We start from the raw sequence: 16560 nt of genomic DNA on the forward strand, positions 1-16560 counted from the left end.
GATATTTTTAACAAATGACCACAAAGTCATATAAAACCACCTGAGACAGGATAAATAACATACCCGAAGGAAAATCAATGAAACAAAGACACAAAATGACATAAAAAAAAAAAAAAAAAAAAAAAATATATATATATATATATATATATATATATATATATATATATGTATATAAACACAGTAAAATGACAAAAACACAACGACCAAAAGATCTCAAAATCAACTTGATTTCATCAAAAATGTGACTGAGTTTTAGCTTTTTAGTGGGCAAGGAGAGTTTCAAGAAGAATTTACAAGGACAACATGAGTTATTGTGTGTGTGTGTGTTTCCTGTAAAGTCTGACAAACAGACACACGCACACACACACACACACACACACACACACACACACACACACACACACGCACACAGTGAGAAGCAAAGGTGATTCATTACAGGTCTTTGTTTACATTGTAAACCTGTTTCCTCCTCACGCTTCACACTTCACACACTGTGTGTGTGTGTGTGTGTGTGTGTGTGTGTGTGTGTGTGTGTGTGTGTGTGTGTGTGTGTCAGTAAAAGGCGTCTTTATCAGTGTTTCCGGGTGATCTGAGTCTGATCGGACTCATCAGGCTGACTTCACTCCGTCTTTTAAAAGAAACAAAGATTGAATCTGTTCTCATTGAAACAGCCTCTGATGAAAACACCCGGTGTTCCTGATGGGTCTGAAGTCAAACCAGCAACTCATTTATTTCTTTTTTTCCCAGATTTACTTTTTTTTCTCATTTCTGTGCTGTGATTGGTTCAGGTGGATAGATTAATCGATGTTATTTTACACCCTGTTGACAATCTTTCAAAGCGAAAACAGGAATGTTACGTGTTGTACTGGCCGTTCATTTAGAACGACGGCGGCGTTTGGTGTCACTGAAAATGAAAAACCTCCATAGAAATGGGAGGAAACGCAACTTTTCGAAAACGTTCTGACTTTCTTTCCATGGAAACGGGGGAAATGTAACTTTTCGAAAACACTCTGTCACCGTAGAAATGGAGGAAACGCCACTCTGAGTCCGTCTCCATGGAAAGGAAGTGAAATGCTACATTTTTTAAAGACTCTGGCTCCGTCGCCGTGGAAACAGGGGGTAAAGCAACTTTTTGAAAACACTCTGTCGCTGTCTCCATAGTAACGGGGGAAAGGCTACAAACAGACATTGTTGTCAAACCATTGCAGTATAGACGGCAAACTGTGAAACGAAACGAAAACAGAAAAACGACATGTTTTCACTGAAACATTGTGGAAACTGATGGATTCTCCCTTATTATCATTACCGTTGGGTTTTTTTTAGGGATGTCCTGAAAACAGATTAAAGTCACAGTCTTTTTCCTGCATAACTGAATGTGATGTTCTGCCTGTCACCGTTGCTGCTGTCATTGTTATGTTGACCACCAGAGGGCGCCATAGAAACTGACTGTACACTGAGTGCGGTTGTGATGCATTTTCCAGTATCTACTGACCGGAAAACCAACAGTTACCCTCAATTTAACCACAGGAGTGTTGATGCTGCAAATGTGACTTCAGAATAACCCAAAAAACTAGCTGAGAGACAGATTTTTCTCGTGAGGGTCATCTGGTTGTGCCGACTGCATATCCACGTTTTTAATAATACATTGAAGGATTCCTGTTTCTCAGCTGTGAATCCAGGTTTCTTCCAGGAACATTCAGTTTGGGGATTAAATTTATTTTTTTAAAGAACAGAAGCAGATTCAACGAAACAAAAGAGTTTTGGGTAGATCAGGGAAGTGAAAGCAGAAGAGATCAGATGGAAAAAGAAAACAATGAGTGAGTCCAACTTTTCATCTCTGATCGAGAGAAAACCAAGAGAGACAGAAAATCTGAAAAGTGAAGCTTCTCCTGCAGAGAGAAAAGCTAACAAAAACATGTAATGCAGTTCCAGATTCTACAAACTACAAATGTTTTCTGGTGAATTGTAAATGAATTTAATTCTTCATTTAAATTAAAAGCTATAGTGTGATAATAATTCACTGTATTTCACTTAATTTGAATTTAAAAAAAATACTATTTTATTTAACAAATATTTGACATTTAATCAACATTATTTTAATGATCACATACTTTTAAAATATTCTGGTTTGATTTTAAGACATTGAATTTAATTTTAAATGTAATAATATCAAGTCTTTATTGTGTAAATATATAAATTAGATTTTAAAGATAGAACTAACACTTTCCTTAAAAACGTTCTTAAGAAAAAAAAACTGAAAATCTCAAATTATTCTTCTTTGCTTTCAGACTTTATTCCTCTCATATCAAATCAACATATTCATTTTAATTGTGGGATTTGTTTTTAAATGCTGTGATCTAAAGATCAGAATTCTACACAAACAGACATTTGAATAAAATAACTGCAATACTTGATAAACTGTGTGTGTATGTGTCTGTGTATGTGCATGTGTGTTTGTACGTGTGTGTGTGTGTGTGTGTGTGTGTGTGTGTTTCATGTTTGTTCTCTGCAGGAAGTGTCAAACAATCGCTAATATTTCATCACATCCTCCGCTTCACCTGTGCGTCGCCATGGCAACCTGCCTGTATTTAATTGCAGCTCGAGGCCAGACTGTATCTCTTTCATCTTATACACACGTGCACGCATATGTAGGCTTACATGCACAGATTTGCACGTATGCATGAGCACATGCGCGCTTATGTGTGCATGTGAGTATATGTGTGCACATGTTTGTGTGTGTGCGGTGCATTTGTGGTAGTGTGTGTCACTCGTGAGTGACACACACTAGCACAAATGCACACACACACACACACACACACACACACACACACACACACACACACACACACACAAGGATTTTTTCAGCAGGATTTCTTCTTCTCTGGTTGTGACGTTGCAGCAACTCGCTGCTCCACCTTGTGGCAGAGAGCGGTAACACCACTGAGCAGGAAGGACGAACTCTTTGAGCTGTTTCACAGAACAATCCTACATGTTGTACCTTTGAAGAACAATGTGACGAGGAAGAACAACCCGCCGGGGTGAGAGCCCTGGAGGATTTGCCCCCCTCTGAGCCGCTTTGGGGTGGAGGAGGTAGTCGAGGAGGGAAAGAAAAAAAAAAACGGGGTGAAGGAGTTTGTTTTTTTTTACCTTCTCGTAGAAGAAGACAGATGAGTGGAGGAGTGTGGGGGTGCTGCCTTAATGAGAGATCACACACACACACACACACACACACACACACACACACACACACACACACAAGGTGACACAGCACAATTGGAACCAGCTGCTGCTGTTTATCTTCTGACCACAAGCGAGTCATGCAGCTGCAGCGCCACGCTCAGAGGGGGGAGGAGGGGAGGGAGGAGAGGGGCGAAGCGAGTGATGGAGAGGTCAACCGGGGGCGCGTCCACGGAGAGCGAGGGGGAGAGGCCCGACGGAGAAAAGGAGGAGACCTTGACCTCCCTCGCGACACGCCCAATCAGGGAAAGTCCGGTTTTAAAACGCACCGAGTCACTGAAGGCATCACAACATGGACGAGGAAGAGGAGGAAGAGGAGGAGGAGAAGGAGGAGAAGATGGGTGTGGATTTGGAAGAGAAGGTGGAGGTTGAAATGGATGTCAAGAAGCAGGAGGGCATTGAGGTGGAGGAGAAGGAGGAGGAGTTGGAGGAAGATGAGGAGGGGGAGGAGGAGGTGGTTGTGGAGCCTCTTTAAGTCCAGAGCAGCCGAAAACCACAGGGGTCGTTGAAGCTGGTCTCTAAATTCAGCAGGAAAACTAGTGGAGTCATAAAAAACCTGTCAGGGTGAGATTTTATAATATCTGTGTTCTTAAAGATTCACAGTCGACTCTGAGCTGATAAAATTATGAGAAGACAGACTGAAAGGACGTCAGTCAGAGGGAGGAAGATGCTCTATAGTTTGTTTTCTTTATAGATTATTATTGGGGAGAGTTCTGAACCTTTTCATACCGTGAACTGAGTGGAATTATTTTAATGTTTCTAAATCATGAGAAACTCTGAGAATCTCAGTCTTTGGTTTTATGATGAAACTTTCTCCTCATTCAGACGAGAAACACTTTGAACAGATTAAGAGGAGGAGAAGATGGCGGATGTTATTCGGGGTTATTTTGTTGCTGCGTGGTGAGAAGTTGGGAAAGTTGCAGCAACCTGAATCAATAAGTCATTTGTGTGTGTTGTATAATTGATGCCAGTCGCACGCTGGAGGAATAAATAAATCAACACTCTTTAAGCAGCTTTCAGTTTTGTTTTTTGGGACAACGTGACATTTCCATTTTTAAGTGGATTTAAAGTCTGTCGGTAGAAATCTCACTTCTCATCTTCCTCCCCTCCTCTGTCCTTCCCCCTCTCCTCCTCCTCCTCCCGGTGTGTCTGCTTCATTTCCTGAGCTGAAATAGAATTGACTCCTTGATTGGAGGTTAAATGAGTTTGATGTCAATCCTCAGTCGAGGCTCTCAGAGAGCAGACAGACGGAGGGATGGATGGATGGCTGGATGGAGGGATGGATGCTTCACCAGTGAGCAGCTGAAATAAACATGTTGTCTGTCAGGTGGACTTCATGAGTGTGTTCAGCATCCCAGATTTCTGTCTCCAGAACTTCCTCCAGAAGAGCATTTAGCTGCTTCTAGATCCAGACAGCTGCTGATAATAATGGATCCTAAAGAGAAAAACCATCAGGATGTTTGACAGTGAATCACTGCTCAGAGTGAGACGAAGTATGAGAGAGAGTTTAGTGGGCCGATGTGGTTCCAGAGATCTAAACCAGACGAAAACCACAATAACAAAGCAACCGCAGCGACACAAAACAAGGTCAGACTGCTGGAGGAAGGAGGAAAAAACTAATAGAAAGACACAATAAAGGCAAACTCTCACAAATAAACTACAGAGGGAAACCCGAACTCACTGAAAATACAGATGATACAACCGTAGAGGCAGACAAGTCAGCCAGAAGCAGGGAAAATGGTACAAAACAGACACAAAGTCAAGAGAAATGCAGACGAAATGGCTAAAAATAGACACAAAACTGAAAAATAGACTATGAAAATCTGCCTGACAAAGGGAAAAAAAAGATTAAAATGGGAAAAACAACATAATATTGTGGGAAAAAGACACAAACTAACCACAAAGCGACTCGTAAAAGTGTCTACATACATAAAAAAATGAGCAGGAACAGGAAAAAGATCCAGAAAAAAAACCCCAAACTATACGAATCGGCCACAAACATGGTCAAAAAACGAAGAGGACTGAGGAACAGACACAAAATAACCAGACACACAAAAATGAACTGAAAGAGACACAAAAAGGCCAAAAATAGGGAAAACAACCAAAATGTCAGGAAAATGGAAAATAGCTTAAAAGGCACATTTAGTAGAAACAGATACAAAATATCTATAAAAAAACACTGACACACAATAACCACAAAGACACACAAAATGAGCAGAAACACTCAGAAATACAGACGAACTGAGCAGAAGCAGAATAAAAAAAGTCACTAATAAACCAGAGAAAAACTAAAAATGACCACCATTAAAAATGGTTAATTCTTGTGTTTTTCTTGTAAATTTTAAAAACACACAAACTTTTCACACAGAAACACACCAAGCATCAGTTGAAGCCGTGACTTTATTCAACAGGAACTCAGCGCCCCCTGCTGGACGTTCACTGAACTGCCTCAGTCACACTTAAAACATTCAGCTTCTTCACTTCAGTTTTAAATAAGAGGCTCCTAGGCTTAAAAAAAATCATCACACACACACACACACACACACACACACGCACACACACTAAACTATACACTGTACAGGTAGAAGCTCTGCATCCTTTAAAACTGGATTTTGAAGACAGAGCAGGAGGAGAAACTCCACCAAACCAAATCTCTCGATGCTCAGTCTTTTAACGCGTTGTGCGTTTTTCACAGCAGTGACGTTTGTGCGTTTCTCTTCATTCCGCTGAACCCCGGTGGGGGTTGGGGGGGTATTGGGGGGGTTAACGGCTTTCTGTGCCGTCGGCCTGCGAGGAGTCCACTTCCTGTAACCTCTGAACCACGGCGGACGCCACACGTCTGTACGCAGCCGCCTGCAGGAGAAAATCAACCAGTCAGCTGATCGATGGTAAAGTAGCGATCAGGAAGAGATATTCTCGGTCCGATTCATGCATTCTGAAGCACTCTGACCTCGGGGCTGTCTGGAGAGGACACCACCACCGGCTGTCCTCTGTCCGACGTCTCCCTGATGTTCAGGTGCAGCGGGACGTCGCCTGGACGGAAACACAGAAAACAGAAACCATTAAAACTCCAGCTGAGTGTTTTTAGCCAGTCAGCAGCCGGGAAGCCGCCCGTACCAAGGAAGGAGACGCCCAGCGTGTCGGCGAGCTGCCGGGCGCCGTCCGAGCCGAAGATGTGCGTCTGGTGGTTGCAGTTGGGACAGTGGAAGACGCTCATGTTCTGCACCAGGCCGAGGACCTGCAGCGCCGCCAGAAAACCAGAGTTTAAGAACGAGAAGAAGAAGAAGAAGAAGAAGAAGCAGTAGCAGGTCGGGTCCGACGAGGAAGTTTGGTTTTACCGGCACGTTGACTTTCTTGAACATCTCGGCTCCTCGGCGAGCGTCCAGCAGAGCGATGTCCTGCGGCGTGGACACGATGACCGCACCTGGAGTCACATATATTACAAATACAAATTTAAAATACTAATTAAAATGCTTTTTAGAGAGCCCTGGAGTACAAGGACCCTACTGTAACTGTATTCTTTGTTTCTGAATTTATTGACGCCCAAATAAACCCAAATTTGACCCCTAAATATGGAGCAAAACTTGCCAAATGTGGCACGCACTGTATGACTGGCAAAAGATTTCATAAAATGGAAATATCAACCCCATCACTGCCAAAATGAGCTCTCTAGCGCCACCTAGATACACTAAAATTGCAGCCAGGGTCAGTAGGAATGTCGTAGAGAGATCAAACCAACGCTCACTCATTCCTCTCATCAAGACCTGAAAATCACATGCTGGCGCCCCTGGCCGTGGATTTTATTACTTGTCAAAGTTTGAAGTCTGAAATCCAGAATGTTTCACATGAAGTGAAAAAAATCTTTTTTTTTTTTCTTTTTTTTGAAGGAAGATTTTGAGTTGAGGACATCTTTCTTTAAGGCAGAGATATTTCACATGAAGTAAAGACCCTTCAAAGGTGCATTAAGGAGTTTTTGCAAGTTTCATGCAAAACAACGGCCCCTGCAGGCCTTGGGCGTAACTGCAGCTTAGTGAAACGCTCGTGCCTGTGGCTTGCGTCCATGTACGTGCACGGAAGAGGGGATCTCCTTCCTCGGTTCTTTAGTAGCACTCGAGTAACCTTTAAGTTTCTTTTGCGTGGTGGAGTCTGTGCTGGAGTTGTGGCAGCGCTAGAAGCCAGTCTTTTCTTACTTTCTGGAAGCTCCATCCTCAATACTGCTCAGCTGTTGCTCGCTAAGCATCTGGCGAAGTAATGGCGGACAAAACAAAAACTAAGGAAGTCAGGCCAGCGGGAGCGTGCATTACATCACATCCGCTCAAATTCTACCCAAGAAATACAAATTGCCAGACCGGCACTGCAACTTTCAAGTGACAATTTAGCGCTGTTAGCGGTACGTACAATGAATATGTAGATATGCGCATTCTACACATCATGAAAGGCTCCTTAGGGTCGCTTTAAAGAGATGGTAATGAGAACGTCTTCCTGAGTGACTACATGAAGGGAAGACAGTGTTGTGGACAGTTTGGCATCATGTGAGATCAGTTTTATGTACAGTTAGAACTTTTAGTGGTAAAAACTGAGGACAGGATCAAGAGATCAGCAGTCGGTGAAGCGGGGCGTCAGACCTGCGATGGGGATGTTCTGGGTGATGGACAGCTGGACGTCTCCGGTGCCTGGAGGCATGTCCACCACCAGGTAGTCCAGCCCCCTCCACTCCACCTGCAAACACACGGCCTCTGCTTCACCTGCTGCAGCTCATCCAGACAGGTTCAGAGCGGTGTGTGTGTGTGTGTGTCCTCCCCCCACCTGCCTGAGCAGCTTCTCGATGGCCGACATCACCATGAGCCCCCGCCACACGATGGGCGCCACGTCCTCCACCAGGAAGCCGATGGACATGCTGAGGGAGAGAGACGGAGCAGTGAGGGGGCGGGGCGTCTCACACAGCTGGGATCAGACAGGAGGAGTGTGATTGGTCTCACCAGGGAACGCCGTAGTTCATCAGCGGGATCATCAGGTTATCTGTGGGACAAAGCGACAGGAGTCAGCTGAGCGTCAACGCACAAGGTTTAAATAAAGTCTGATACAAAGAGGCGCTACTGTGGCTGAGCTCCGGGTTTCCCCTCAGGTTCATCATTTTAGGGATGGACGGGCCGAAGACGTCGGCGTCCAGCAGCCCCACCGACTTCGACTGAGCACAAAATCAGACAAACAAAACACGGCTTTAAATGACTGGAACACTTCTCTCATCTCTTTATTCATATTGCATTTGAAATTTTCTGGAATGAAATTTGAAGAAATCTGAGTTTTAGTTTCTGGATATTCAGATTCATTTTGGACTCCTGGCTGATTTCAGATCAGTTGTCCTCAGACGTATTTCAAGCTAATCAGAGAGCATCATGGGAAACACCTGATGATCAGTGCTTTATAAAATAATAAAAGATGTGTTCATCATCAAATCAGTGCAGTTAGATATGAGATTTATATCTATATTTATATGACTAAATAATAAAAAAGACAAGCAGAAGTTTCCTCACCGGGTCGTTGGCCATCAGTCCAAGAGCCAAATTCACTGCAGACACGAGACAAGAAGAGATTAATCAACCTCACGTCTCATTCTTTTAAAGACAGATTAATACAACAAGAACAAACTTGTTCGATAATGAGACATTCGATCTAGAGGTTGTTTTTTTCAGGCAACATTTTAAATGAAAATGCTCTGTCTTTGAGTTTTGTTTCAGAAAAGTCACATGTACATTGTAGTTTCGAAAACTGTCGTTTTCATACAGAGACACTAGTGGGTGCTGTTGTTTGTTGTTTTCTAGAAACCACAGAGCATGAAAGGATGTAAACAAGAAAATAGTCTTCTCACTATCATGAAGCTGTAATAAAGACATTCCCTCTGCATTTCAGTTCAGAAAATGGCACTTTTAAACTTCCAACATAAGAATGTTTATTTCAATTCTGAAATTTCGGAAATTTTATATCATTTCTATGCACGAATGCAAAAGTCACACTTTTTAGGACATTTTTTAAATGACATTTTTATTCTAAGTGGCATAATAATCCTTAATAGAAGAGTTAATACTCAATGAAATCTCCAACTCCATCAAACACAGTTTAAAAGAACAAATTTCAGAGGAAATCCTTCAGGAATTCCAGGATTGTGTGAACCGTGTGTGTTTACCTGCGGTGGTGGATTTGCCCACGCCGCCTTTCCCAGAAGCCACCACGATGACCTGCTTGACCCCGGCGATGGGCTTCTGTTTGGGGAGACCCCGAGCCATGTGCTGCTTCTGCCGCTCCTTCAACGCTTTACTGTCCACCGACTTCACAGACGGCGAGGACAGAAGCACAGACTCAGGAAATGTTTCAACACCAGGAAGAACACTCCCAATGAATATTGAGTAGCTCTCTCAACACGAATGAGGAAGACTCAAGCTTAGAAGGACAAAAGCTGCCTTCAAAATCAGATTTTTAATTCACTTTTTCAAAAATTAATTCAAAAATGTTTTCTTATTAGGTCAACATTCTGGATTATTCCAGTTACATAAATAAAACCTCTCAGGACAGACTGAAAATGAAATGCTGAGAAAAATCTTTAAACATTGTCTGGAAAATATTATTTGTTCATATTAAACACCATATCTTCTCCTGAAACCAAGATGTATATTTCTATTTATTTTGTGCATCTGTAAACAAAGAAGTTTGTTTATAACTGAAATATCATTTGTCAGATTTTTGTATAAGCTGAACCTAAACACAACGCTTCAAATCGGGCATTATGAGTGAACTCACATCGTTTTCAATGAGTTCTTTCAATTTAAAAGAACTTTAGATTTGTAATCTAATTTAGATTTTTTTTATTATTATTATTTTTTTGATATACCTTATGTCTTGTTTCCTGGTAGTTTTTTTTCCTGGCAATAGTGAATATTTCTACAAACTTACCTTAATATTTGCTCGGAGGCTGCTACAGACATGATCCATACAATAATTTTAATACAATTTTGCTTCAGTGAACTGAACATGTTGTGGAGTAAATAATCAAAGAATTGATCAAAGGGGCTCACAAATCTACACATTGAAACAACCATTTTGTCAGAGGGTCTAAATTGTTGGTAACAAATCCAATATTTTCGCAGTGTAACGCTTTAGTTTAGACGTTTAGACAAAATCACAAATAAATTTAGGCTGTGGAAAGGAGTTCCGCTTACACGCTTCAAAATAAAATTTAATTCACGTAAACATGTTTCCCGTTAAGAGAAAAAGTAGTACTACATCGTAACGAATTGCTTTAAACCAAACAAACACTATCAATTTTAAGTAATTTAACTTCAATCCTGTTCCAGAATACATTTTTGCTTTCAATTATGAGTTAATTAAGCACTTGCAAAATTCATTCTGAAGGGACTACGTTCACTTCCGGAGTTGATCTCTGTATTTAGGAGCAAACATGGAGCTATTTTAAACGACTGGCTAGAATTCTGGAGGTAAATCTCACCTGGCAGCGTTTTGACAGCAGACAACAGGCCGCTCCTTGTCTCAGCTCCGCGCCAGCTCGTAAAAACAAGGCTTTATTCGCTGATATTCCCGTGAAACGGGACAGAGAGAAAGTGAACTGCGCCATGTTTGGGTGAGCGTCAGAGCGCGTCAAAGCTGCGCAAACTGCGCATGCGTATAGGCGGCTCTACGGTATGGTTTTAAAAATACACATGAAAATATCGACAATCACTTAGTGCTGCCCGTTTTACTCACGCAAATAATAAACATCAATTTAATGCATTTTACTGTGTTATGTACAAATGTTAGCCATAAAGAACATTTTTTTCTGTTTTCACAAAATAATTTGGGGAAAGTAAACAACAGCTGAAATGTTTAAACAGACTGAGTTGCAAGACTTTCCAATACATCAGCAGCGGGTAACTAATTTTACCAAATAGCGACATGAAAAATGTTGGGACTTGAGTTTTGCTCACTAAGAATTATCTGTTGACAAAAGCTCATAAAAGAAGTTTTTTTTTTCCACTGTAAAATATCAAATTTGTGAGATAACAGACGTTTGCAGGCTAAATAGGGTGTCTTCATAGAGAAAGCAATGTACTAAATGGATCTGTGATCATATTATTCTTATCATTATCATAATCATTATTATTGTTGTCATTGGGCTGGCAGAGCTTTAAAAGAAACTTTCATTTCCAACTCTGTGTCCCCAAAAAGTTTAGAAGTTTATTGCATACCTCTTACCTCTAAGTCGAGCCGTTGCGGTTTCCATTGATACGTGCTTTTATTTTTGAAAGTGTGGATAGAACTTCTGGATGATCGTAAATAGCAGTAAGAGGCAAATCAAAGAGAAATTATCACAAAGAGCAATTAAAACAACGTGTGAGCATGGTATGAAGAGAGATGGAGCAGTACTACTGATTCTTTGGCACATAATTGTCATATGGCGCTACACAGTGTGATAAAGGACAACAGTAGAAAAACTAGGCATTTCAAACAATGGACTTGTTTATTTTGTTATATTAGTTATGTACAACAAAATCAAACAGCACAGGAAAACGGTAACAATCACTACAGCCACAGCTGTGGAGCTGAAGGACTACAAATGGCCCCCAGGCCATGTCTGTATGCAGTGCATGTTCTGCAACTTGACGAGCAAAATTAAGAAAAAAATTGTCAGAACAATTTATGTGAACATTATTAAAAATAATATAATATTTGTAATTTATTTTTCCTCCCCCCGAAATTTGGAGAAATATTAGACTTTTTGAGCAAAAAGCATGAAAAAATGATCATATTGACGCAAGTGTGTTGAAAACCTATCTATCTATCTATCTATCTATCTATCTATCTATCTATCTATCTATCTATCTATCTATCTATCATAATCACTCAGTGCGGCAATGAGATGCGCACTTCTTGCGCAGTGTTGATCCTCTCGGAGCGGATCGCCGTGCGGAAGCGCTCCAGGAGTTTCGTCCGTGTTCCTCTTCGTTCCAGCAGGTTTTTCTTTTGGTGTTTTCCTCTCCGAGCCGCCGGCCTGTCCCCGGTGGATCAGCAGCAGCCGGATGTCGGAGGGAAGCGGCGCTCCGGCGGCTCGGGTCGTCCTGCAGCAGTGCCTCCGGGCCCGGCTGCAGGTTCGACCCCCGGGCCCGGAGGAAGAGGAGGGGCAGTTTGTCCAGGTGAGCCCTTCATCACATCATCCCGCTGACAATAACAGAGCTTTGCTGACCATAACTACACATTTCTGACTGTATTTTTAAAAAAAAACTTTTATAGTGACAAACACCTGCTAACATCTGCAGTGCTGCAGAATGATGAGAAACTGGAGTAAATGTTCTTCGTGCTGGATCAGAGTCCAGGGGCCTCACCTATAAAACCCTGCGGGAAAATCTGACAATAATGGTGCGTGGGAACGCAACGCAAACTTCTGTCCGCAAAAAAAATTCGGGAGCCAAAAAAAAGTGCGCCGCACAGCTGTTCGCAATTTCCAAGTCAAGGTTTCAAATCCTGCGGAGAACGTGTCGGTGGCCGATCACACCCACAATCCTGCCCCAACTCCACCCCTTGGCACCATATATGGGTATGCAAATTAACTCATGAATGAAATTTGGGTATATTAGACGGTGAGGCGCACGCGCGGAGCCTGCAGATAACCGCGGATCAGGCGGATGAAGTGTCGAAAAATTAAGATTTTAATGACATTCGGGCGGGTTGTGTTGAAGCATTCAAATAAAAAAAAAGCAACATTTTAAATCTTATTCCAAACATAAAAAAACGAACGAAAACGATAGAAAACACTTTATGATCAGCCAAATGAGCAAAAGTGTGCATAATCATGGCATTTACAATTTAATCGCACATTCAGCAGAGGACACCGCAGCTTTTCCTTTTCAAGGTGATCAGCGTCTCGCTGCAGAACACAAGTGTCGGCCGGCAGGTGAGGCGCGCCGCATGCAGGCGGTGGATCTGCTGCTGTGGAGGGCTGAGGTGATGCTGCTGCCGTTATTGGTGAGGTGGAGAGCCGGTCTGCTGTCCTCTCTGGAGGACACAGCAGTGGAGGGACAGAGTGGGAGCAGGTGACCACAACGTGGTCAGAGCCATCGGGCCACTACTGCTGAAGTGAAAGAAGTGGTCCGACTTGAAGGTGAGTTGTCATAATTCAGAGTCTCAACATTGCGGAAACACCTTTAAAAAAAGGAAAAAAAAAAAACTTAACATAAAAATGTAGTGGAAATGGTTGCACAATATGATTGTGCGTCCAGGCATTATCTAGATTGTTTTGCCTCTGGAGTCAGCAGGATTTAATGCGCTGCAGCATAGAGGCTGTGAACCCGGGATGATTCGGGGTTCGGACGTCAGATATGGCCATGGCAAAATAGCAAACATTTTTTGTGTCAATTTGCCATTTAATTGTGAACACTTTGAAGTGTGTATCATGAGAAAAATTGTCATACAAGGGACAGTCGGTATTTGTAAGTGCAGAGACAAAGACATTGTACATGTTTATATGTGATGTGTCTGATTGCTCCCTGTGAACTATTTATTTTGTGTTTATTTTAGAAGATGCAGAAAGGAGATGGAACAGGATGGAAACATTCCAAAGCCACTGAACATGACTTCCTCAAAGTGTCTCCCCTCATGTGCTCATCACCACTCACTGTCTGTCTTAAATGTATATTTAAATTATATCGAACTTATGTCTGTTATTTATTTCGTTATATCTGTCTTGGATCTTGGTGTAAATTATGTTTGATTTATATCTGTCGGCTTCTATCTATTATTTAATTAAATGTGTCTTCCGATTTATTTCCGTTATATTTAATTCAACTTAAATAATTAGTTGTGTCGGTCAGTATATTCCTGTTATGCAATTATATCTAGTTTTACATACAAACTAGATTTAACTTTTCCTTGTATGGTTGGGCTTTGTATTTTTCTACTTTTCTTTCTACGTCTCTTGCCGCTGCAGCCCTGCAGTTTCCCCATGCGGGACAAATAAAGGCTTTTCAATTCCGTTTCCTTCTGCTTAGTCGTCTCCACGTAGTTTTTCTGAATTGTGCGGTCCCGTACGGCACCTATTTTGTTGGCGGTGAGGACCGCAAAGTCACGCGCATTTTTTCCCTTCGCAAAATGTATATAGGTACCTGCTTTGGCGCAGAGGGGTGGCACCGCAAGGTTTGGGGCTCGTTTTGTGCGCCGCAAGCTTTATAGGTAAGGCCCCAGGTGATGAGAGGAAGTGTTTCTGTCTGTGACTCTCAGATCGACAGAGGAATGGTGATCTACGTCTGTTTCTTCAAAGGAGCCACAGAGGACATCCTGCCAAAGATGGGTCAGTGACCTTTTTTAACCTCTGACCTCCTTTCTTTAACCCCTTCCCAGGTTCTGGTGTGGTTTGCAGGCTGTGTGTGTATATCTATGATTAATTACGATTCTTTGTGTATATATCTATATTTAATCCGGGCTCTGGGTTTATCTAAAGTCAATGAAGATTCTGTGAGCACAAACAAGGTCGCAGAAGAAATCTCAAAATTATGAATGAACTGGGAGCGAGGAGAAACTTAAGAAATGGATTAAGTTCTGGAGACTCTGATTTGACTCCGTCACCCAGTCAGAATGAGACAAACTGACAACTTGACTGTGGCTGGTGAACCGGAGCAGGAGCTGAAGGCCGTGTTTTGTCGACACATCCCAGCCGCTTCAACAGGCTCCTCCAGCAGGCTGCTGGGACATGGAGATATTGAAGGACATTCCAGCAGTAGGATGAAGTTCACTGACAACTTCAACATGTTTTGGAACCTTGAGAACAGCTTCAAACTAGATGGAGACTGCTTGGTGCCAGCATCGTGTCCTCGGAATAACTCACTCATGCAGGCGCCAAGGACGACGGAGCACAGAGGGAAAATTCATTTAAACATAGCTCCTCATAGAATAGAACACACAGATTAAATAGAAAATCAAGTAAAATATCATCTAAGACAGGATGAAAGTTAAATCATTTGAAATGTGTGTGTGTGTGTGTGTGTGTGTGTGTGTGTGTCCAGTGTCATCCCTGCTGAGCGTGCGGCTGTGTGAGGCCGACTCGGGGAAGCTGCAGTCCGTGACGGAGCTGCCGGGCAGCGTGCTGATCGTCCCTCAGGCCACGCTGGGCGGGAAGGTCAAAGGTCGCTCTATGCAGTACCACAACAACATCGGGAAGGAGGACGGGCTGCGGCTGTACTCCGCCTTCGTGTCTCTGTGCGAGGAGCAGCTGGCGACGGCCGGGGCGGCGGTGACGGTGAAACACGGCACGTACGGGAACCGGCAGGTTCTGAAACTCGACACCAATGGACCGTACACACACCTGATGGAGTTCTGATTTCCTGTGATTCATCCGTCTTTGGTACAAACAAGAACACACACATCAATAAGTTCCATCATCACCATGAAATGTTGACCAGACTACTAAAAACACATTTTCTGCAAGTCTAATTCCAGAAAATGTCAGTTTTCATGCAAAATGTTAATGAAACTTAAATTCCATGATCTCCAAAGCCTTGAATCCAGTGGATTCTAACATTTCCAGCTCTGTAGCATCTCTTTTTTGCCTCTAAAAAGGCTGTGGACCCTCTCTGACAATGTCCACTCTTACTGTACCTTCAAAATAAAGCATTAGGCAGTTTCCAGGTCTGTTCAGGGTTCTACAAACGAACATATTCTGATTTTTTGTTCCAATTCATCCACTCAGTTGTTCTACATTTTTAGGTGTTCCTTCTTTTCTTTCATTCGCAGGCGGTTTATTTGGCCTCCTTTCCCACTCATAAACAGTTGTTGTTCCTCACTGCCGGTTTATTGTGTTTTTATTTGTTGATTTTTTTTGTGTTGTGAAATTGTGCATCATCTCTAGAAGATATAGTCTACAGCATATGATTGCCTTTGCTACATGTGAGAATTGTCACTGGTCAAATTTAGATTTGCACATGACAAAGAAAAATGGCTTTGTGAATTGTTGTACAATTTTACTGCACAAGTACTGCATTCCGGATGCATAAACGAAAGAAATATGACACATCTGCACCTTATTGGACCTTTGAAAAACGTTAATGTCCTGAAATTGTTTACATTCCTTACAATTTACTTGGAAACACTGTCGCAGCTGATGGCCATGTCACTGAATGTTTCCATGTGTCCTCCCCGCCTCCAGGAGGCGCTGTGGGTGACGAGCGCAACTTCCGTTTACAGACTTCCTGAGAAAAATAAAAGTACAGAAAAAAAACTTGTCAAAATGATTTATGTCATTTTAAATATTCTTCTTTAATAAGTTTTATGTATGTTTAATTAATT

At 42.2% G+C, this 16560-nt stretch overlaps 2 protein-coding genes across 2 annotated transcripts; one reads left to right on the forward strand and one right to left on the reverse strand.

Moving 5' to 3' along the window:
* Positions 1 to 5618: 5618 nt before the first annotated feature.
* On the reverse strand, positions 5619 to 10877 carry nubpl (nucleotide binding protein-like). The gene is made up of 11 exons (XM_030116781.1): positions 10739 to 10877; positions 9422 to 9563; positions 8772 to 8806; positions 8335 to 8425; positions 8217 to 8256; positions 8044 to 8134; positions 7863 to 7956; positions 6576 to 6661; positions 6355 to 6475; positions 6188 to 6270; positions 5619 to 6090 (listed from the first exon to the last, which is right to left on the reverse strand). The coding sequence occupies exons 1-11, from the start codon at positions 10862 to 10864 to the stop codon at positions 6001 to 6003; spliced, it is 999 nt and encodes a 332-aa protein (XP_029972641.1). The 5' UTR covers positions 10865 to 10877; the 3' UTR covers positions 5619 to 6000.
* Positions 10878 to 12187: 1310 nt separating this feature from the next.
* Positions 12188 to 16058, forward strand: dtd2 (D-aminoacyl-tRNA deacylase 2). Its single transcript, XM_030116318.1, has 3 exons — positions 12188 to 12419; positions 14500 to 14569; positions 15282 to 16058. The coding sequence occupies exons 1-3, from the start codon at positions 12306 to 12308 to the stop codon at positions 15593 to 15595; spliced, it is 498 nt and encodes a 165-aa protein (XP_029972178.1). The 5' UTR covers positions 12188 to 12305; the 3' UTR covers positions 15596 to 16058.
* Positions 16059 to 16560: the final 502 nt, after the last annotated feature.

Source organism: Salarias fasciatus, chromosome 19 (assembly GCF_902148845.1).
Source record: "Salarias fasciatus chromosome 19, fSalaFa1.1, whole genome shotgun sequence".
Classification (NCBI taxonomy): Eukaryota; Metazoa; Chordata; class Actinopteri; order Blenniiformes; family Blenniidae; genus Salarias; species Salarias fasciatus.

What these genes read in the sequence shown, in the direction of transcription:
- nubpl (XM_030116781.1), bottom strand. Translation starts at nt 10,864, where the DNA reads ATGGCGCAGTTCACTTTCTCTCTGTCCCGTTTCACGGGAATATCAGCG. An exon ending in AAACCCGGAGCTCAGCCACA is followed by an intron (nt 8,257 to 8,334) that starts GTAGCGCCTCTT and finishes TTTGTCCCACAG; the next exon opens with ATAACCTGATGATCCCGCTG. An exon ending in CCAGAACATCCCCATCGCAG is followed by an intron (nt 6,662 to 7,862) that starts GTCTGACGCCCC and finishes ATGTGACTCCAG; the next exon opens with GTGCGGTCATCGTGTCCACG.
- dtd2 (XM_030116318.1), top strand. Translation starts at nt 12,306, where the DNA reads ATGTCGGAGGGAAGCGGCGCTCCGGCGGCTCGGGTCGTCCTGCAGCAG. An exon ending in AGGAGGGGCAGTTTGTCCAG is followed by an intron (nt 12,420 to 14,499) that starts GTGAGCCCTTCA and finishes TGTGACTCTCAG; the next exon opens with ATCGACAGAGGAATGGTGAT. An exon ending in GGACATCCTGCCAAAGATGG is followed by an intron (nt 14,570 to 15,281) that starts GTCAGTGACCTT and finishes GTGTGTGTCCAG; the next exon opens with TGTCATCCCTGCTGAGCGTG.